Below are 23,816 nucleotides of genomic sequence, written 5' to 3'. Positions count from 1 at the left end.
ACTTGCAAATAGAGACAGAAAAGAGAAAAATAAAATGGAAAGGTTTGAGGCAGTCTCTGAAAAGGGGATTTCTCGTTACTGTTTTTGTGTTTCCAGCTCACCGTGGAGTCTTGCTTTTCATTGCGGCCCAGTATTCTTCTTAAACCTTGTTCACCATAGGAGACCTTTCTCTCTTGGGGTTCATTTGTCTTCTATGGTTTCCAAAGGTGGTGAGAGCGAAATGAAAGGAGACAGGAGAGAGGTGTTCTCAGTCCAGGAGAAAACAGCCTTCTGAGTTCAAAATCCCTGTTGGAAGTACAAATTCAAAAAACTCCAAGAGTCAGTCATGTGACTAAACTGACCAGACCACATCCGTTTGTGTATTCGGTCATCTTAGTAATTAAGCCGGAATGCTTCAATGTCTGGTAATCACAAGTCCATTGTCACTTTGTCCTTTGAAGTACTCGTCTGTTGATATGCTAATGTCTCTCTCCAGCCAAAGTCTCCAATTGTTTTTTAAAGTAAGTTCTTTCTTCACCATCAGCAGTTTAAAATCAATGTTCATGTGGTGAAATTAACTTTCCTCATTCTTGGCAGATGGGGGGCTTGCCTGAGACCTTCCGAAGGTAAGGGAACCAAAAATGCACACAGTACTCCAGGTGCAGTCTAATCAAGATAAAAGCAAAATACTGCAGATGCTGGAAATCTGCAATAAAAACAAGAAATGCCAGAAATACTCAGCAGGTCTGGCAGCATCTGTGGAGAGAGAAGCAGAGTTAACGTTTCAGGTCAGTGACCCTTCTTCAGAACTAGCAAATATTAGAAACGTAAAAGGTTATAAGCAAATAAAGAGGGGGTGGGGCAAGAGATAACAAAGGAGAAGGTGTAAATAGGACAAGGTCACAGAATAGCTGACCATAAGGTCGTGGAGCAAAGGCAAACAATATGTTAATGGTGTGTTGAAAGACAAAGCATTAGTACAGATAGGGTGTTAACGGACTGAAAATTGAACAGCCGCAAGTACAAACATGAAAAAAAAAAGTGGGTAAGCAAACTGAACAAACTAAAATGAAATAAAATAAACACAAAAAAATATACACAAAAAAAAGGAAAACAAAAAAAATAACTAAAAATGAAAGTAAAATGGGGGGCCGTCATGCTCTGAAATTATTGAACTCAATGTTCAGTCCGGCAGGCTGTAGTGTGCCTAATCGGTAAATGAGATGCTGTTCCTCGAGCTTGTGTTCATGTTCACAGGAACACTGCAGCAATCCCAGGACAGAGATGTGAGCATGAGAGCAGGGGGGAGTGTTGAAATGGCAAGCAACCGGAAGCTTGGGGTCCTGCTTGCGGACTGAGCGGAGGTGTTCCGCAAAGCGGTCACCCAGTCTGCACTTGGTCTCCCCAATGTAGAGGAGACCACATGGTGAGCAGCGAATACAGTATACTACATTGAAAGTAGTACAAGTAAATCGCTGCTTCACCTAAAAGGAGTGTTTGAGGCCTGGGATAGTGAGGAGAGAGAAGGTAAATGGGCAGGTATTACACCTCCTGAGATTGCAGAGGAAGGTGCCATGGGAAGGGGACGAGGTGGTGGTGTAATGGAGGAGTGGACCAGGGTGTCACGGAGGGAACGATCCCTTCGGAATGCTGACAGGGGAAGGGAAGATGTGTTTGGTCATGGCATCATGCTGGAAGTGGCGCTTCTGATATCTCTTCCTTTTTCCTCAACCGAGGATTCCCCCCCACTGTGGTTAACAGGGCCCTCAACCGTGTCTGGCCCATTTCCCGCACGTCTACCCTCACCCCTTCCCCTCCCTCCCAGAACCGCGACAGGGTTCCCCTTGTCCTCACTTTCCACCCCATCAGCCTCCTTATCCAAAGGATCATCCTCTGCCATTTCCGCCACCTCCAGCATGATGTCATCTGTCCTCCTCCCAAAGTGGATAACCTCACATTTTTGCACATTACATTCCATCTGCCATGTTCTTGCCCATTCACTAAGTCTGTCCAAATCCCCTTGAAGCCGCTTTGCAGCTTCCTCACAACACATATTCCCACCTAGTCTTGTGTCATCTGCGAACTTGGAAATATTACATTTGGTCCCCACATTCAAATCATTGATATATATTGTGAACAGCTGGGGCCCAAGTACTGATCCTTGCGACACGCCACTAGTCACAGCCTGCCAACACGAGAATGACCCGTTTATTCCTACTCTCTGTTTTATGCCTGTTAACCAATCCTTAATCCATACCAGTATATTACCTCCTATCCCATGTGCTTTAATTTTGCTAACCAACCTCCTATGGGGTTAGTTATCCAAGGCCTTCTGAAAATCCAAGTATACTACGTCTACCGACTCTCTTTTATCAATTCTGTTAGTAAAATCCTCAAAAAACTCCAAGAGGTTCATCAAGCATGATTTCCCATTCATAAATCCATATTGACTATGCCCAATCAGATCATTATTATCCTCGTATCCATTTATCATATCCTTTAGAATAGATTCTAGCATTTTCCCTACTACTGATGTAAGGCTAACAGGTCTGTAATTCCCTGTTTTCTCTCTCCCTCCCTTCTAAAATAGTGGGGTGACATCTCGAGTCATAGTTATACAGCACAGAAAAAGGCCCTTCGGCCCATTGTGTCTGTGCCAACCATCAAGCACCTACCTATTCGAATCCCATTTTCCAGCACTTGGCCCGTAGCCTTGTATACTATGGCATTTCAAGTGCTCATCTAAATACTTCTTAAATGTTGTGAGGGTTCCTGCCTCTACCACCACTTCAGGCAGTGCGTTCCAGATTCCAACCACCCTCTGGGTGAAATTTTTTTTTCTCCTCAAATCCCCTCTAAACCTCCTGTCCCTTACCTTAAATCTATGCCCACTCCGCTAAGGGAAAAAAAGTTTCTTCCTATTTAATCTATCAATGCCCCTCATAATTTTGGATACCTCAGTCATATCCCCCCTCAGCCTTCTCTGCTCTAAGGAAAACAACCCTAGCCTTTTCAGTTTCTCTTCATAGCTGAAACGCTCCAGCCCAGGCAACATCCCGGTGAATCTCCTCTGCACAATCTCCAGTGCAATCACATCCTTCCTATAATGTGGTGCCCAGAACTGTACACAGCACTCCAGATGTGGCCTAACTAGTGTTTTATACAGCTCCATCATAACCTCCTTGCCCTTATATTCTATGCCTCGGCTAATAAAGGCAAGTATCCCATATGCCTTCCTAACCACCTTATCTACCTGTGCTGCTGCCCTCAGTGATCTATAGACAAGTATACCAAGGTCCCTCTGACCCTCTGTACTTCTAGGGTCCTACTATCCATTGTAAATTCCCTTTCCTTGTGAGACCTCCCAAAATGCATCACCTCATACTTCTGAGGATTAAATTCCATTTGCCACTGCTCCGTCCATTTTACCAGCCCATCTATATCGTCCTGTAATCTAAGGATTTCCTCCTCACTATTTATGACACCATCAATTTTTGTGTCATATGCGAACTTACTGATCATACCTCCTATATTCACCTCTAAATCATTAATGTAATCATTTGCGACCTTCGAATTTGCATGAACCGTTCCAGAATCTGTGAATTTTGGAAGATGTTCACCAATGCATCCACTATCTCCACAGCTACCTCTTTCAACATCTGGGATGTAGAATATCAGATCTTAGCAACCTTCAGCCCCATTAATTTCTCCAATACAACCTTCTTACTAATACTAATTTCCTTCAATTCCTCATTTTCCTAAGACCCTTGGATCGCTAATTCTGAGAGATTTCTTGTATCTTCCTCAGTGAAGACAGACTCAAAGTAATCAATTAGCTTCTCTGCCATTTCTCTACTCTCCATTATAAATTCTCCTGACTCTGTAATTGACCCACATTTGTCTGAGCCAAATGTTTCCTTTTTACGTACCTACAGAAGCTTTTATAGTCCGTTTTTATGTTTTTTTTGCTAGTTTACATTCATATTCTATTCTCCCTTTATCAGTTTCTTGGTCCTCCTTTGCTGTATTCTACAAATGCTGGCCTTGCTAGCGACGCTCACAACCCATGAAAGAATATTTTAAAAAGAAATACGAGGGCAATTAAATCCATGGAGATATGTTAATATTCTATTTTCTTAATGGACACCATCAGTATTAATGCATACCAGCCATTTCTCTGAAATATGCTCAATTGTGCAGTATGTAGATGAAATGAAAATAAACAAACTAAGATCTATTTTTAACGACTAATAAATCTGTGGGACAGAAATATAATGTGAACAAACAGATGTGGGGAATACATTTCCAATTGAAAGAGTTTAAATAATAAAAACAAAGGTTGATGCAATATTGATGTAATGCAATGGCAATCCGCATCACAGTGTTCACTAGATAGGCCATCATGTTGATAAACTGTTTTGAATGCATCTGGGGTCATTTTGGGTTCTTAAATCAAATACCAAGGCTTCTGCAAATAGGACACTGAAGCCTGAATTAATTTTTGGATCTAGCAGTAGCTAGAACTGTATCCAGCATGAACTGTAATACCAGTAGCAAAAATGGTTAAGGAAAGTCAGTAGTATGGATCATGACAATTGAAAAAAGAAGTGAGTGCCAGCAGCAGCAATCATTTTCTTCAACCTTTGGATGGGAGGCTGGGGTGGAATGTGACCAAAACAGTCAAAATGTCAGCACTGAAAACTTATGCCCTGTGCTATGAGAAGGAGGGAGCAGACACACTGACCCCAAGCACAAAATTGGTGAGCACAAATCATGTGGAAGCTAACAAGGATTTCCTGAGATTTTGCAAAATACTCTCTCCGAAATTCTACCCATCTAAAACAGCCAACTCATCCAAACTGACAAATCCGCTTGTTCTAGGAGAGAGAAATTCTGGAGTATCTAATTAATTACAGAGAAGTTTGAAGTCAATATAGATCCAAGATGTATTTTCACAAATAAATATAGAAGTATAAGTCGTTTGAATAGCCCATTTATTGATAAAAACAGTTAGCCAGGCACTGAGCTGCAACAAGCCTTGGTTATAATAATTCCCAAAACTGGCAGAGCTCCTATGTGAGAACTGCAAATCCATCTATCTTATTAACTTTGGCTCCAAGGTATTTGCATAAATTGACACACAGCTTGAAGGAACTATACCTTTCCTGATTTATAAGGCGTAGATTGTGTGAAGAAGAGTCCCCAAGGACAATACCAGTAGCGGTTCCCATATCTTATATGCCACTGACAGATCTATAAAATTGTTGTAAAATCTGGAAAGCTACAGGGAGCTCTAGTCAAATATGCAGAAAATTGAGCATTCACCAACACAACAAAGGACCAGAGCAGAATGATCTCACCCATTTTACCCTAGACTTAAACAACTGAATAAGAACATAGGAATAGGCCATTTAGGCCCCTGAGCTTGTTCCAACGTTGAATGAGATTCATGGCATTTCTGCAGCCTAATTCCATATTCCTTAATATCTTTGGTTAACAAAAATATCAGATTTAAAATAAACAATTGATCTAGCATTAAATGCCATTTGCAAAACAAGGTTCCAAACTTCTCCCATCCTTTGTATTGTTACGACCAGGTCAGAAAGAGGTCTAGGGTTCCCTTTCAGCCTTCACCTGGTCTTACTGTAACAGGGTTTTATTTTTAAACACACTGCTTTTAGCTCCCCCTTGGTGAATCCTCGTCACCGCTTTCCAATTATAAGACAAAGAAACAAGCACAACAGGTTTTCTTAGGTTTAAAGAAGGAAAGTGAAATTAAACCCTAATTTGGTTAATGCCAATGGATACATGACGCGCCCACGTTAGCATGCACGTGCAATACACACATGCAGATAGGGTCAGAAAGAGAAGAAAAATAAAGTGGAAAAGTTTGAAGCAATCTCTGAAGAGGGTTTTTTGTTACTGTGCTTCGAGCTCGCTGTAGTCATTGATTGTAGCTAGTGGCGCGAGGGCGGCGCAGTGGTTAGCACCGCAGCCTCACAACTCCAGCAACCTGGGTTCAGTTCTGGGTTCTGCTTGTGCGGAGTTTGCAAGTTCTCCCTGTGACCGCGTGGGTTTCCGCCGAGTGCTCTGGTTTCCTCCCACAGCCAAAGACTTGCAGGTTGATAGGTAAATTGGCCATTGTAAATTACCCCTAATGTAGGTGGTAAGAGAATGGTGGGGATGTGGTAAGGAATATGGGATTAATGTAGGATTAGCATAAATGGGTGGTTGTTGGTCGGCACAGACTCGGTGGGCTGAAGGGCCTGTTTCAGTGTTGTATCTCTAAATAAATAAAAAATAATAAAAATAAATAAAGATCTTGCTTTTCACTGGGGCCCAATATTCTTCCTAAACCTTGTTCACTGTAGGAGACTTTTCTCTCTTGGGGTTCATGGGTCTTCAGTGGGTTTTGGAGTTCTGTGAGAAAGAGGTGGGAGCAGACAGGAGAGGCTGTGGCGAGCCAGCCATAAGAAGTCTTTTCAATCCAGAAGCAAACAGCTTTCTGCAGGCTCTCGGTTCAAAACTGTACAGTTCAGAAAAAAAACCCAGACTGCCAAGCAGGTTAGCTATCTGACTAACTGGTTTGACCACGTCTGTTTGTGAATTGTATTGGAGCAGGGGATACTCCTTTGATCCAAGCACTCTCTGTTAATATGCAAAAATGTCTTTCCAGCCAGAGGCCTGGCAACCCATTGTCACAGGCTTTCTCCTCTCCCCAGCAACAAACTGAAATTTAATGTCCATGTGGCAAAATTAATATGCCTCATTCTTGGCAGGTGGGGGCCTGCATAACAGCATGTAGAAGTGTTTCCAAATTTCACTCCTCTGTCAAGAAAATTTTATATGCCAAATGAGAAATATTAATTTCTTCAGTTGAAAACTTGCATTAGACTTTTAATGGAAAAATCCTACTAGTTGACTTTTTAAAAATTAGCAGCCAATATGGCCACTGCAATTTGCATCAGAAATACCAGGAGATTGAACGGGAGACAAAAAGTCTAACAAGAAGCCCAGCCAGAACAATGCTTTGGCTAACGGAGTAGATTAGCCAGATCACTCTCGTTAGCAGGACATTCCAAACCATCTCGAGGCATTCAAAAAAGGAGATGTCCCTCCAGGGGGTAAACCGTGACAACCCCACCTGAGAATTGTTTTGAATTGAGGGAACCATGTGACCATCTGCCCATCACTGAAGAAACTTGGAGTTGTTACACAGACAAGCAGTAACTGAGTGTGCAATAGCAGAGAAGGCTGCAGGCTTCGCTTTCTCTCTCCCCAGAAAACATCAGGTTTGAAAACCATCTGCGATTGTGGACCCTCCAAGCCTACAGATTGCTACAGCCAGCAACCAGGGAAAGAGAGCCAACTGCAATTCTGCCTTCAAAAAAACCCTGAGCAAACCAGGCCAACCAAAGTGCACTTTGACCAGCGAAGACTTCAAGAATACAGCTTCAGTCAAGGACTACCGGATCATCCACTTTACAGACTGTGTATTTAAGTTCCATTTATGCTGGACTTTAATCCAACCACCAAATCTATTTTTCCCTCTGTAATCTATTTGTGTGTGCATGAATGTGTAGCTTTTGGTTTTAGTACTTTTAAATTAGAGTGTTAAGTATAATAAACTTACCTCTTTCTTGTTTAAACACAAGAAAACCTGTCCGATTGGTTCTTTCACGATCACAGTAAAGGTAAAAGGTAAAACACTCATGGAGGTGGTAAGCACAACCACTGGTTAAAATAAATAAATCCTGTTCGGGTCAAATAAAAGGAAGGGTGAGCCTGATACCCCCTCCTCATCTAGCCGTAATACCTGAAAAGCTAAATATTAGTGCCAGACCTATGTCCCCCAGTCCTAGACTCCTCAACCAGTGGAAATAGTTTTCTCACTATCTACTCAATCTGTTCCCCTTAATAACTTGAAAATTTCGATCCCCTTAACCATCTAAATTCTAGGAAATATGACCCTAGTTTGTATAATCTCTCCTTGTAATTTAACTCTTGGTAATTCTGGTAAATGAATGCTGTATTTTCTCGAAGGCCAATATATCCTTCCAAAGGTACAGTCCCCAGAAATTTTCACAGTACTCCAGGTGTGGCCTAACCAGGGCTTTGTATAGCTGAAGCATGACTTCTACCCCCTTCTATTCGATTTCTCTAGATATAAAGTATTCCATTAGCCTTTTTGATTATTTTCTGTACCTGCTCACGACATTTTAATGATCTCTGTACTGTTCACTGTTTAGGAAATGGAATGAAAGACAAATCTCTAAAATAAGCAGAACAGGCTCAGTGAGGGAGTGGACACTCACATAAAATTATATGTCCTTCTGGAGTGAACCCTGACAGTCACCAGTGCCCTAAATGTGGCATTAGCAATAGTTATTAGAACAAAAAAGTCTGGCTGGGGCGGTTTCATTGAGAGTCGTTATGCAAAACAGTGACTCATACAATCATAGAATGACAGCACAGGAGGTGGCTATCTCAAGAGCATTCTAACGGACCTACCAACAAGCAACACTGATTACTTTTATTCCCTTCCCCAAAAAGATCCCTCTTTCCCCACACCGCACCCAATCCAAAATCCACCAACATCCAAGAGCACAACGTCAGACCCACAAGGCACAAAACAATTTTTCTGTGAGTCAGATGAAGTGGTCCACACACACATTGAGTATCAGGCTGTATTATTAAATCAGTACTTAACAGCAATTTTGTAGAGATATAAAATAAAACAAAGAATGAAGCTTATGAATTCACAGCTTTAATTACTTAGCATATCAAATTAAATTTCTCATGGGAAGATTATACCTCAGGACAATAGCAATTCTAGCCAATGGAGACCACCTAGGCTCACAACTGTAGCAGAAAAGGTTGGAAGAAGAATATGGCCTTTGGGGCAGCAAATTTTTCCTTCTGTACTACCCATGACCAGACTGACAGTTAAAAATGTTTTACTTTGAGTGTCATAGTATCTGTAATAAATATAGGCATGATAGTTACAATGGATAGTCAAGTTTTTTGAGGAGGTAACAGATGGTTGATGAGGGCAATGCTGTTAATGGTGTACATGGACTTTCAAAAGATGTTTGAGACAGTGCCACATAATAGACTTGAGAGCAAACTTGTAGCTCATGGAATAAAAGGGACGGTAGCATCATGGATATGAAATTGGTTGAGTGACAGAAAACAAAGAGTAGTGGTTAATGGATGTTTCTCAGGCTGGAGGAAGGTTTGTAGGGGAGTTCCCCAGGGATCAGTGTTGGGACCCCTGCTTTTCCTGATCTATATTAATGACCTAGACCTTGCTGTACAGGGCACAATTTCAAAGTTTGCAGATGATACGAAACTTAGAAGCATTGTGAACTGTGAGGAGGATAGTGTAGAACTTCAAAAGGACATAGACAAGTTGGTGGAATGGGCTGGCAGGTGACAGATGAAGTTCAATGCAGAGAAATGTGAAGTGATTCATTTTCGTAGGAAGAACATGGAGACACAATATAGAATAAAGGGTACAATTCTAAAGGGGGTGCAGGAGCAGAGCGACCTAGGTGTATAGGTGCATAAGTCCATAAGTCACTGAAGGTGGCAGGACAGGTTGAGAGCACAGTTAATAAAGCATACAGTATCCTGGGCTTTATTAATAGGGGCATAGAGTACAAGAGCAAGGAAGTTATGTTGAATTTGTATAAGACACTAGTTCGGCCTCGGAGTATTGCGTCCAATTCTGGGCGCCGCACTTGAGGAAAGACGTGAGGATACTGGAGAAAGTACAGAAAAGATTCATGAGAATGGTTCCAGGGATGAGGAATTTCAGTTATGAAGATAGATTGGAAAAGTTAGGACTATTTTCCTTGGAGAAGAGAAGGCTGAGAGGTGATTTGATAGAGGTATTCAAAACCATGAGGGGTCTGAACAGAGTAGATAGAAAGAAACTGTTTCCACTCGTGAAAGGATCGAGAACAAGAGGGCACAGATTTAAAGTATTTGATAAGAGAAGAAAAAGTGACATAAGAAAAAACTTTTTCACGCAGTGAGTGGTTAAGGTCTGGAATGCGCTGCCCGAGAACGTGGTGGAGGCAGGTTCAACTGAAGTATTCAAAAGGGAATTAGACAGTTATATGAAAAGAAAGCATGTGCAGGGTTATGGGGATGAAGCAGGGGAATGGAACTGAGGGAGTTGCTCTTTCAAAGAGCCGATGCGGACACGACGGGCCGAATGGCCTCCTTCTGCACTGTAATGATTCTATGAAGTGCCTCCCTTTGAACAACAAGTTTAGTAAAGATCAGACAATACTTCTGGGCTCCAGCAGATAAATATAAAACATATCTAAATAACTAATTCAAATGAAAAGCCACATCAGATCTGTGTTACATCAGGTAGGCCAAAGCAAACAGGATATAGGCCATCTCCCCTGGTGGCATCATGAACAGCTAGAGAGAAAGCTGCTTCAGTTATTTTAGGAGTTATTGCCAATGTGATCAGACTCAGGAAGTAGGTAACTGGATTATTTCAGGAATATATATACCGCTAGTCTACTTAAAATCAGGATGAGAACTGTATCTAGCTGCTTCAATGCCCAGTAACTGTGCCAAAACTGTAGCAATGTTTCTTTCCCTGGTCACAGCCTGAAGCTGAACAAGACTGTTTACAATTTTGGCAGCCTTATTAACCCCGAAATGAGCTTCCAACTACATATCGATTTCATCACCAAGAACACCCACTTCCATCTCCTTTTACATCGCCACCCCTACTTCAGCTCATCTCTTGCTGAAACCCTTCTCCATGCCTTTCTTATCTCTAGACTTGACTATTCTAATCTAAAAGCAAAATACTGCGGATGCTGGAAATCTGAAATAAAAACAAGAAATGCTGGAACCACTCAGCAGGTCTGGCAGCATCTGTGAAAAGAGAAGCAGAGTTAACGTTTCGGGTCAGTGACTCTTCTAATGCTTTCTTGGCTGGATTCCCATCTTCCAACCTATATAAACTTGAACTGTTGCAAAACTGCTTCCCATATCCTAACTCACACCAAATACCATTCACCAATCACCCATGTGCTCACTGATGTATACTGGCTCCCAGATCAACAATACTTCAATTTTAAAATTCTCATCCTTGTTTTCAAATTTTTCCATGACCACCTCCATCTCAATCTCTGTCACCTCCTTCAGCTCTACAAGATCCCTGCGCTCCACCAATTCTGGCCTCTCAAGCATCTCTGATTTTAATCGTTTCACTACTAGTGGCTCTGCCTTCAGCTGCCTGAGGCTTTCACAAAGCCTCTCTCTCCTCCTTTAAGACGCTTAAAATTCTTTAACCAAGCTTTTGGTCATCTGTCCTAATAGAATGCAAGAATCATAATAAATAGGTGCAGAAGGCCATACAGCCCCTCGAGCCTGCTCTGCCATTCGATATCATGGCTAATGTTCTATTCCAACTCCACTTTCCCACCCTATCCCCACATGCTTTGATTCCCTTAGTGCCCAAAAATCTATCAATCTCAGCCTTGAATATACTCATCAATTTAGCATCCACAGCACTTTGGAGCAGTGAATTCCAAAGCAAAGATTCACCACCCTGTGAAGAAATCTCTCCTTGTCTCTTTCCGAAATGGCCAAACCCTCATCCAGAGACTATGACCCCTAGCTGTAGACTCTCCAGCTAAAGAAATTACTCTGTCAAGCCCTCTCAGAATTGGTTACGTTTCAATGAGATTACCTGTCATTCCTCTAAATTCCAGAGAATATAGACCCATTCTCCTCAATCTATCCTCATTGGACAGCCCTCTCATCCCAGGAATTAATTCAGTGAATCTTCATTGCATCCCCTCCAAGACAAGTATATCCTACCTTGAGTAAGGATCCCAAAACTGGACACGATACTCCAGATGTGATCTCACCAAAATCCTGTACAATTACATTAAGACTTCCTTATTCTCACACTCCAACCCCCTTGCAATAATGCCTAATTGCTTGCTGTACCTACATCTGAACTTTGTGTGATTCATGTATAAAGATCCCCAAACCATTGAGTACCAATATTTACTGGCCTTACACCTTTTTAAAAAAAATCCACTTTTCCATTCTTCCTACCAAAGTGGGTAATTTCACAATCCCTTGCAATATTCTCCATTCGCCATCTCCTTGCCCAATCACTTAACTGGTCTACATCGCTTTGCAGCTTTTGCGTCCTCCTCACAGCTTATTTTCCTTCCTAGCATATCGTCAGCAAACCTGGATATACTACATTCCATCTCATGATCTAAGTCATGAATGTAGATTATAAATAGCTTAGGCCCAAGCACTAATCTCTGCAGCACTCCAAAAGATACACCCTGCCATCCTGAAAATAGCTTTTGTGGCTGGGTTTCAAATTTTATTTGATAATACTCCTGCAAATACCTTGGAATATTTTACTGCATTAAAGGTGCTATATAAATGCAATTTGTTGCTGTTGCTATTATGGTTGAAAAAAGAATACAAGAAACAGGAATAGCAGACCATATGGCCCATCGAGCCCATTCCACCATTCAAAACGATCATGGCTGATCTTAGGCCTCGCCTCCATCTTCCCGCCCACTCCTCACACCTCTTGATTTCCTGAGACACCTGTTTCTGTTTATCCCAGCCTTAAATGTATTCTACAATGGAGCATCCACAACCCTCTGGGGTAGAGAATTCCAAAGATTCACAGCCTTTTGAATGTAGTAATTTCTCCTCATCTCAGTCCTAAATGATTGGCCACTTATCCAGAGACTGTGCCCCCATTTTTTAGATTCCTTGACCAGCGGAAATAATCTCAGTGTCCAGCTCTTGTATGTTTCAATGAAATCACCTATCATTCTTCTAAACTCCAGAGAAGATAGGCCCAGTTTACTCAGCAATCATAGGACAACCCCCCTCATCCCAGGGACCAATTTAGTGAACCTTAGCTGTACCATCTCCAATGCAAGTATATCCTTTCTTAAATGTGGAGACCAAAATTGTACACAGTACTCCAGGTGTGGTCTCACCCAAAACCCTGTACAACTGTAGCAATACTTCCTTATTCCTGTACTTCAATCCCCTTGCAATAAAGGTCAACATGCCATTTGCCTTCCTAATTGCTTATTGTACCTACATGCTAACTTTCTATGTTCCTTGTACAAGCACACCCAAGTCTCTTTGAACATCAACACTTACAAGTTTTACACCTTTTAAAAAATATTCTGCTTTTCTATTCTTACAACCAAAGTGAATAACTTCACACTTCCCTACATTATACTCCATCTGCCATCTTGTTGCCCACTCATTTAACCTGTCCATATCTCTTTGCAGCCTCTGTGTCCACCCCACAGCTTGCCTTTCCACCTACCTCTGTATCATCAGCAAACTTAGATTACTCTCTATCTCTTCATTTCAAATATATCATATCAGAATCCGACATTTCTAGTCTAAGTATTGGATTTGCTTTCTTAAAACATTTATCATTCAGATCTTGTACACTTTGTTTCTACAAAGAGAATTCAAGTGGGATTCAACAATGTATCTTCACTTAGTCTATTCGCATTATCTGCTCACCAGCATCGAAAATAAAGCAAGATTGCATTATTGTCCAGAGAAACAATGCATAGTAGGGAAGTCCAGAAGTACTTGTCACTTGAAGCACTCCTCCAATTTCCATGTAAAACAATATTACAAATAAAAACTATTGTTACCATTTCTTTTTAAAAAAGCTTCAAATATTATGCACGATCACTCTTCCATCCAGGCTGTTTCACTGAGGTAATTCAAGGAGAGAAACTGCCCATATCCCATAGTAGCCCTATTAATTTTAAGAAGGAGCGACAATTTTGAGCAGGCTTGGGCGCTGGTCCAGAACCATAGGAACCGGCAAAGGATGCCATACACTCAGTTCTTGGAGTGGGGTTAAGTTTCTACCATCGTTAAACAGAGCTGCACCAAAGCAAAGATTTCTTAGTGTGCTAATAAATCCAAAACTTCTGAAAGAACAGCAAAGTGTAATTTAATGATAATATTTTCTTTCTAATTGAAAGTCTTGCGCATGTACGCCTAAATGTGGCCTACAAAATTGGCTTTCCATTGTCATGATTTTGTTACTTTTAAATCCACATTTAGTATTGAAAATCTCGATAAACGCAATCGTGCAACCCTATGTAAGCAACTGCCAGTTCCTCATTGACAAAGCAATCGAATCAAAAATGTTTTTCCAAATATTGTCCGCCTATTTTTCTTAATATTTAGAATGGCCAAGGTTTGAAAGAAAATTAAATTTCAAAAATTACATATTTCACACGATGATTAGATCAGCCCAGTAACTGTCTTTTATTATCTCCATTAAAAGCATCAGCTACTCAATAGCTTGGATCTGACTGGATATTGCTTCCTCACAACATTTGAGGACATGACCCGGACTTGGGGATACAGGGTTAAATTTAAAAGTTTAAGGATGGCACGTAACTTGGAATTGTAGCAAACATGTAGGGCGGCACAGTGGCGCAGTGGTTAGCACCGCAGCCTCACAGCTCCAGCGACCCGGGTTCAATTCTGGGTACTGCCTGTGTGGAGTTTGCAAGTTCTCCCTGTGTCTGCGTGGGTTTCCTCCGGGTGCTCCGGTTTCCTCCCACATGCCAAAGACTTGCAGGTTGATAGGTAAATTGGCCATTATAAAAATTGCCCCTCGTATAGATAGGTGGTAGGGAAATATAGGGACAGCTGGGGATGTGGTAGGAATATGGAATTAGAGTAGGATTAGTATAAATGGGTGGTTGATGGTCGGCACAGACTCGGTGGGCCGAAGGGCCTGTTTCAGTGCTGTATCTCTAAACTAAAATAGCAACAGACTTCAGGTGGATAGTGCCAGACTGGTGACATAGGCAGATACATGACAGATGAAATTTAATTCACAACACTGCAAAGTGATCTATTTTGTGAGGAGAAATGAAAGGCAAAATAAACTAAATGGGACAATTTTCTAGGTGTTTTAAGAACAGAGTGACTGGTGGGGCGTTTATCTGCACAAGTCTTTGACGGTGGCAGGACTTTGATAATGTTGTTGAAGAATCTTTGGCTTTCTAAAGAGAGGCCTAGAGTACGTACAGTCAGAGTTATACAGCACAGAAACAGGCCCTTCGGCCCATCATGACTGTGCCGGCCATCAAGCCTATCTATTCTAATCCCATTTGCTAGCACTTGGCCTGTAGCCTTGTATGTTATGGCATTTCAAGTGCTCATCTAAATACCTCTTAAATATGTGAGGGTTCCTGCCTCTACCACCCCTTCAGGCAGTGTGTTCCAGATTCCAACCACCCTCTGGGTGAAATTTTTTTTTCCTCAAATCCACTCTAAATCTCCTGCCCCTTACCTTAAATCTATGCCCCCTGGTTATTGACATCTCTGCTAAAGTTTCTTCCTATCTATGCCCCTCATAATTTTGTATACCTCAATCAGGTCCCCCCTCAGCCTTCTCTGCTCTAAGGAAAACAACCCCAGCCTATCCAGTCTCTCTTCATAGCTGAAAAGCTCCAGCCCAGGCAACATCCTGGTGAATCTCCTCTGCACCCTCTCCAGTGCAATCACATCCTTCCTATAGGGTGGCGACTAGAACTGTACACAGTACTCCAGCTGTGACCTAAATAGCGTTTTATACAGCTCCATCATAACCCCCCTGCTCTTATATTCTATGCCTCGACTAATAAAGGCAAGTATCCCATATGCATTCCTAACCACCTTATCTATCTCTGCTGCTGCCTTCAGTGATCTATGGACAAGTACACCAAGGTCCCTCTGACCCTCTGCACTTCCTAGCGTCCTACCATCCATTGTATATTCCCTTGCCTTGTTAGTCTTCCCAAAATGCATCACCTCACACGTCTCAGGATTAAATTCTATTTGCCACTGCTCTGTCCATCTATATCGTCCTGTAATCTAAGGCTTTCTTCTTCACTATTTAGGACGCCACCAATTTTCGTGTCATCTGCGAACTTGCTGATCATACCTCCTATATTCACATCTAAATCATTAATGTACACTACAAACAGCAAGGGTCCCAGCACCGATTCTTGCAGTACACCACTGGTCACAGGCTTCCAATCAGAAAAACTATCCTCGACCATCACCCTCTGCCTCCTGCCACTAAGCCAATTTTGCATCCAATTTGCCAAATTGCCTTGGATCCCACGGACTCTTACCTTCTTAACCAATTTCCCATGCGAAACCTTATCAAAAGCCTTACTGAAGTCCATGTAGACTACAACAACGGCTTTACCCTCATCTACACATCTAGTCACCTCCTCGAAAAATTCAATCAAGTTAGTTAGACATGATCTCCCCCTGACAATGCCATGCTTGACTATCCTTGATTAATCCCTGCCTCTCCAAGTGGAGATTAATCCTGTCCCTCAGTTTCCCTACCACTGATAGACTCACCAGCCTGCAATTGCCTGTTTTATCTCTGCTAACCTTCATGAATAATGGTACCACATTCGGTGTCCTCCGGTCCTCTGGCACCTCTCCTGTGGCCAAAGCAAGTGCAAAGCAAGGAAGCTATGGTAAAACTTTATGAATCACTTGCTGGATCTCTGCTGGAGTATTGTGTCCAACTCTAGGCACCGAACTTACAGGGGGAAATGAGGAGCTATTTTTCAGTCAGCAAGTTGTATATGATCTGGAATGTATGTCTGAAAGGGTGATGGGAGCAGATTAAATCATAACTTTCAAAAGAAAACTAGATATCTCCTTAAAATTTGCAGGGCTATGGGGAAAGAGCAGGGAAGTGGGACAGACTGGCAGCTCTTTCAGAGAGTGGCACAGATGCAATGGGCTGAATGGCTTCCTTCTGCTCTGTTAGCTTTGATGAACAGTTGTCCAGAGCTTTCAAATCACATCTGTGCAGTCTAAAATAAAAACAAGAAATGCTGGAACCACTCAGCAGGCCTGGCAGCATCTGTGAAAAGAGAAGCAGAGTTAACGTTTCGGGTCAGTGACCCTTCATCGGAACTGACAAATATTAGAAAAGTCACAGGTTATAAGCAAGTGAGGTGGGGGTGGGGCAAGAGATAACAAAGGAGGTCTAGATTGGACCAGGCCACATATTGAGGCGGGGGCGTAAGGGGATAAAACTGAGACCTTTGCTGAGTACAGAATGCTCAGCATCAGAGAGGGGGAGGTCAGAGGGTATAGTCAATACACGGCAGGGGGTCAGATCAGAAGGGGTGGGGTCAGAGGGAAGTGAAGCGGAAGGAGGATCTGGAGGGGCATTAGTCCCCATCAGCTGCTGGAGCTTGCGTTCCTTAACACCCGAAAGGAAGAAAAAAAGTTTTTTGTTAATGCGTCGGATGAGACGAAAGATGAAATGAAACTGCTGAGTAGCTTGGGGATACAGGGTTAATTCTGTGCAGTCTAAGCATGGGCAATTTGTACTGTCTGCCAGGAGTGAAAAAGAGCATTTCCCATCACCTTGGAGAGGGTAAGAGAGTAAAAGAATTTGGAAAAAAACAGGATATTGAATTCTCAAGGCTGTTATTTTACTGAGCAAATGTGAAATTGGGTTTCATAAATAGAGGTATTGAGTACCAAAACAGGGAAGCTATGCTGAACTAAATGTCAATGTTAGTCCACAACTAAAGCATCTAGTTCTGGGCACTACATTGCAGGAAGGATGTGAGGGTCCTTGAGAGGATGCAGAGGAGACTTACCAGAATGAGAGATTTTAGCTGCAAGGTTAGACTGGAGAAGCAGGATTAGGGGCACAGATTTAAGGTTTTGGGCTAAAGATACAGGGGGGATGTGAGCGAGTTCTAATGACTTGGAACTTGCTGCCTATGAAGGTGGTGGAAGTAGAGATGATCAACGATTTGAGAAGAAAATTGAATGGGCACTTGAGGGATATAAACATGCAGGGCTACAGTGATAGAGCAGGGAAATGGGACTGACTGGATGGCTGTACAAAAAGCCAGCAGGGAGTCGATGGGCCGATTGGTGTCTTTCTGTGTTGTAATGACTCTATGACTTTAAGTGATAGCAATGTTTATTAATAATTTCAAATATCTACTCTCAACTTAGGGGAGGCGGTGGCGTAGTAGTACTGGAATAGTAATCCAGAGTCCAGGCTAATGGTCTGCAGACACAAGTTCGAATCCCACCACGGCAGATGGTGGCATTTGAATTCACTTAATCAATCTGGAATTTTAAAAAAAGCTAGTCTAATGGTGACCATGAAACCATTGTTGCTTGTTGTAAAAACCCATCTGGTTCACTAACGTCCCATAGGGAAGGAATTCTGGCCTACATATGACACCAGACCCACGGCAATGTAGTTGACTCTTAAATGCCCTCTGAAATGTGAGGAATTCAAGGGCAATTAGGGATGGGCAACAAATGCTGGCCTTGTCAGTGACACCCACATCCCACAAAAAGAATATAATTTAAAAAAATTGGAAAACAATAAATGCATGCTACATTTTCCACTTGAGCTCCCAAGGTATACCAGGAGCACAGAATCAGAAAATTACATACCCTCTGCCCATGATTTTCCATTCATTAAATTGAGTCTTTACATGCAGGAAAACAAATGCAAGATCCAGCTGGCAATGGGGAAACTGGTGGTCGGTGTATGCAATGGTGCAAAAGAGGTGTGTTTAATGTCTGTTTGAACAGTTTGGGTTCAATTCTCCCCAGCCTGTCATATCTCCTCCATGAAGCCAAGAGGCTGAACTCTCACCAATACTGCCATATCTGACCCTGGAACTGCTGCAATGCTCCCAGAACCTCAGATCTCACTCCCTGATGTCTCCAAATCCCAGGATCCTTGTCCCAGTGATGCCAGAACCCAACTGTATTGTCAAAATTCCTGGACTCCTTATCCAGTGTTCTCAGACCCCAAGATCTGTTTATACTGTTAGACCACAAGACCACATACCACTACTGCCAGACTGCAGGATGGCCCTAAAGTTGATTAATCAGTATCCCTGATAATGCTACTTGGCACAACACACATAAATAAACAGAGACATCCAAGACAACATTAGGGTGAGCACTTGGACCAAGAGGCATTCTGCAATGACCTGTGCACCACCACTCCCACCAACCCCCCCGCCCCACCCTACTTGAATGTCTCTGTAGGCATCTGCAGTGGATTACAAACCCAGGTTAGATTGGCTAGGTGAATAAAAGAAAAGGGGTTTAAGGAATAGGGAGTGTAAATGCCGACCATGGACTGGATGGGCCAAATATCCTGTTTCTATAATCCTACATTATAACAGTGGCTGCACTTCAAAAGTACTTCACTGGCTGTAAAGCGCTTTGAGACATCCAGTGGTCATGGAATTGCTATATAAAATACAAGTCTTTCCTTTATAGAATCACAGAAAAAGTACAGCACAGGAGGCGGCCATTCAGCCCATCATGTCTGCGCTGGCCGAATAAACTAGCCACACTAACTCATCCCACTTTCCAGCACCTGGTCCATAGCCCTGCAGGTTACAGCACTTCAGGTACATATCCAGGTACCTCTTAAAAGAAGTGAGGGTCGCTGCCTCCACCACCGTTCCTGGCAGCGAATTCCAGATACGTACCACCCTCTGGGTGAAAATGATTCCCCTCATGTCCCCTCAAATCATTCTACCAATCACTGTAAATCTGTGTCCCTGGTAACTGGCCTCCCCGCCAGGGGTAACAGGTCCTTCCTGTCCACTTTATCCCGGCCCCCTCATAATTTTGTACACCTCAATCAAGTCACCCCTCAGCCTCCTCAATTCTAGGGAAAACAATAAAGCATATTTCCAGTTAATTATCTGTCACAGATACAACAGCCATTAAAAATAAATCTCAACTCAAAAAAGGATTTGCACTGCTGAAAGTCTTGCTTTTACAAGTATGTACACCCACCTTTTCACTGGCCAGGAAGACTATAATGTTGCCCTCTTCTCCCTTCCTGTGGATATCCAGTACAGTTTGTGCAGCAGCTGAAACACAGTCCTTAAACTGGCCATCTCTGTATATAATCTCCACAGGAAATGAACGGTCGGCGGCATTCTCCACTTTTACAAAAGGCACACCAGCATAGTAATTCCCCAGCCGGCCCTCCAGATGTGGCGCCGTGACGACCACAACCTTCAGCTCTGGCCTTTGCCTTGGCAAGTCTTTCAATAAACCGAGCAGGACATCAGTTGCCACTGTCCGTTCGTGGGCCTCGTCAATAATTATAACTCCATAGTGATGCAACAAGGGATCAGACAACATTTCACAGAGCAATATGTCATCCGTGCAGTACCTATTGAAGAGAACAAGAACTTGCTTTTAGATAACACTCTTCATGTCCCGAAGACATTGCAAAACCCTTTATTACCAATGGATTACTTTAAAAACAAAAAGCATTGACTGATGATTTATAGGCAAGATCAAAAAGTTAGGGCTTCAAGTCAGGTTACAAGAAGTCTACACAAGCATATGTGGAACTGACTGTTTCATCGATTCCAATAAGTTTGATTGTATAAATTGGAATTTTTCATTAACTGGATTACAAAAATCCAATGATATCATCATCCAAAGCTTCAGAATGGCACAAAACTACTGTTAACGAGGCAATAAGGGATTTGGTTAGCAAGCTGAGATAAGAATGCAAATTGTTTTGTAACAGTAATTTACACAAAAACACAGTAGAACAGGTTCCAGAAGCTGTTCTCTAATACATGCTCCTGGTCCTGGGACGATAGAAACTCTTCCCTTTACATCTTGCGATGGTTTGAGATCTTAGAATTTTAAACTAATAGATGCTTGGGAGATGCCGTGAAACTGGATTACCTCCCGTTGATCCCTAACCTAGTAAGATGCAGCAAAGCCTTCAAAACAAGGTGAGAAAACTGTGAGGAAAAAGTTCCAACAGAAGGTTAAGATTCTCAGTAATTTTAATCCTCTAGTTATGGTGTACAATCCTTACATTATCCAACAGTCATACTACTCATCAGCTCTGATGAATGGTCATTGACTTGAAACGTTAACTCTGTTTGTCTCTCCACAGCTGCTGACCTGCTGAGTATTGCCAGCATTTTTTGTTTATATTTTAGAGTTTAGAATTTCTCTTGCTCTCCAGATGATGCTGCTTGTGGACCTATGTTGGCTCCTGGTCCGTTAATGGCGCAATTTTAAAAGTTCTCATCCGATTTATTTTTATTCATTCATGAGATGTGGACGTCGCTGGATAGGCCAGCATTTATTGCCCATCCCAAATTGCCCTCGAGAAGGTGGTGGTGAGCTGCCTTCTTGAACTGCCGCAGTCCATGTGAGGTAGGTACACCCACAGTACTGTTAGGAAGGGAGTTCCAGGATTTTGACCCAGTGACAGTGAAGGAATGGCGATATAATTCCAAGTCAGGATGGTGTGTGACTTGGAGGGAAGCTTGCAGGTGGTGGTGTTCCCGTGCTTTTGCTGCCCTTGTCCTAGTTGGTAGAGATTGTGGGTTTGGAATGTGCTATCTAAGGAACCTTGGTGTGTTGCTGCAGTGTATCTAGTAGATGGTACACACTGCTGTCACTGTGCGTCGGTGGTGGAGGGAGTGAATGTTTGTGGACGGGGTGCCAATCAAGTGGACAGTATTCCATCAAAGTCCTGGCTTGTGCCTTGTAGATGGTGGAAATGCTTTGGGGAGTCAGGAGGTGAGTTACTTGCCGCAGGATTCCTAGCCTCTCACCTGCTCTTGTATCCATGGTATTTATATGGCGACTCCAGTTCAGTTTCTGGTCAATATTTTTATTTATTCATTCATGGGATGTGGGCATCACGGGCCAGGCCAGCATTTAATGCCCATCCCTAATTGCCCCTGAGAAGGTGGTGGTGAGCTGCCTTCTTGAACTGTTGCAGTCCATATGGGGTAGGTACACCACAGTGTTGTTAGGAAGGGAGTTCCAGGATTTTGACCCAGCAACAGTGAAGGAATGGCGATATAGTTCCAAGTCAGGATGTTGTGCGACTTGGAGGGGAACTTGCAGGTGGCGGTGTTCCCATGCATTTGCTGCCCTCGTCCTTCTAATTGGTAGAGGTTGCAGGTTTGGAAGGTGCTGTCTAAGGAGCCTTGGTGCATTGCTGCAATGCAACCCCCAAGATGTTGATAGTGGGAGATTCAGCAATTGTAATGCCATTGAATGTCAAGGGGAGATGGTTAAGATTCTCTCTTGTTGGAGATGGTAAATGCCTGGCACTTGTGTGGCGCGAATGTTACTTGCCACTTATCAGCCCAAATCTGGATATTGTCCTGGTCTTGCTGCATTTCTACACGGACCGCTTCAGTATCTCAGGAGTCAAGAATGATGCTGAACATTGTGCAATTATCAACGAACATCCCCACTTCTAACCTTATGATTGAAGGAAGGTTATTGATGAAGCAGCTCGGTTGGGCCTAGGACACTACCCTGAGGAACTGCTGCAGTGATGTTCTGGAGCTGAGATGATTGACCTCCAACAACCACAACCATCTTCCTTTGCGCTAGGTATGACTCCAATCAACGGAGAGTTTTCCCCGATTCCCATTGACTTCAGTTTTGCTCGGGCTCCTTGATGCCATACTCGGTCAAATGCTGCCTTGATGTCAAGGGCAGTCACTCTCACCTCACCTCTTGAGTTCAGCTGTTTTGTCCATGTTTGAACCAAGGCTATAATGAGGTCAGCAGTTGAGTGGCCCTGGCGGAACCCAAACTGAGCGTCATGGAGCAGGTTATTGCTAAGCAAGTGCCGCTTGATAGCACTATTGATGATACCTTCCGTCACTATACTGACGATTGAGAGTAGACTAATGGGGCGGTAATTGGCTGGGTTGGACTTGTCCTTTTTGTGTACAGGACATACCTGGACAATTTTCCACATTGTCGGATAGATGCCAGTGTTGTAGCTGTACTGAAACAGCTTGGTTAGGGGCGCGGCAAGTTCTGGAGCACAGGTCATGCTGGAATATTGTCAGGGCCCATGGTCTTTGCAGTATCCAGTGCCTTCAGTCGTTTCTTGATATCATGCAGAGTGAATCGAATTGGCTGAAGTCTGGCATCTGTGATGCTGGAGACTTCAGGAGGAGGCCGAGATGGATCATCAACTCAGCACTTCTGGCGGAAGATTGCTGCAAATACTTCAGCCTTATCTTTCGCACTGATGTGCTGGGCTCCCCCATCATTGAGGATGGGGATATTTGTGGAGCCACCTCCTCCAGTTAGTTGTTTAATTGTCCACCACCATTCACGGCTGGATGTGGCATGACTACAGAGCTTAGACCTGATCCGTTGGTTAAGGGATCGCTTAGCTCTGTCTATTGCATGCTGCTTACGCAGTTTGGCATGCAAGTAGTCCTGTGTTTATAGCTTCACCAGGTTGACACCTCATTTTGAGGTATGCCTGGTGCTGCTCCTGGCATGCCCTCCTGCACTGTTCATTGTACCAGGGTTGGTCTTCTGGCCTGATGGTAACGGAAGAGTGGGGATATGCCAGGCCATAAGGTTACAGATTGTGGTTGAGTACAATTCTGCTGCTGCTGATGGCCCACAGCACCTCATGGATGCCCAGTTTTGAATAGCTAGATCTGTTTGAAATCTATCCCATTTAGCACAGTGGTTATGCTATATAACATGATGGAGGGTATCCTCAATGTGAAGGCGGGACTTTGTCTCCACAAGGACTGTGTGGTGTTCACTCCTACCAATAATGTCATGGACAGATGCAACTGAGGCAGGCAGATTGGTGAGGACGAGGTCCAGTATCTTTTTCCCTCTTGTTGCTTCCCTTACCACCTGCCCCAGACCCAGTCTAACAGCTATGTCCTTTAGGACTCGGACAGCTCAGTCAGTAGTGG

The 23,816-nt window shown here is 43.0% G+C and overlaps 1 protein-coding gene across 2 annotated transcripts in view; it reads right to left on the bottom strand.

Annotated features, from left to right (window-relative positions):
• The window catches only part of LOC137368292 (putative pre-mRNA-splicing factor ATP-dependent RNA helicase DHX32), a 143,203-nt gene that overhangs the window by 88,386 nt on the left and 31,001 nt on the right, over positions 1 to 23,816 (bottom strand). For both annotated transcript variants that reach the window (XM_068028715.1, XM_068028716.1), the window contains exon 4: positions 19,873 to 20,257. In XM_068028715.1, the coding sequence (XP_067884816.1) occupies positions 19,873 to 20,257 (385 nt within the window). The remainder of the gene's footprint in view (positions 1 to 19,872; positions 20,258 to 23,816) is intronic.

Source organism: Heterodontus francisci, chromosome 1, assembly GCF_036365525.1.
Source record: "Heterodontus francisci isolate sHetFra1 chromosome 1, sHetFra1.hap1, whole genome shotgun sequence".
Taxonomy (NCBI): domain Eukaryota; kingdom Metazoa; phylum Chordata; class Chondrichthyes; order Heterodontiformes; family Heterodontidae; genus Heterodontus; species Heterodontus francisci.
This window is presented reverse-complemented; position numbering and strand designations above follow the sequence as displayed.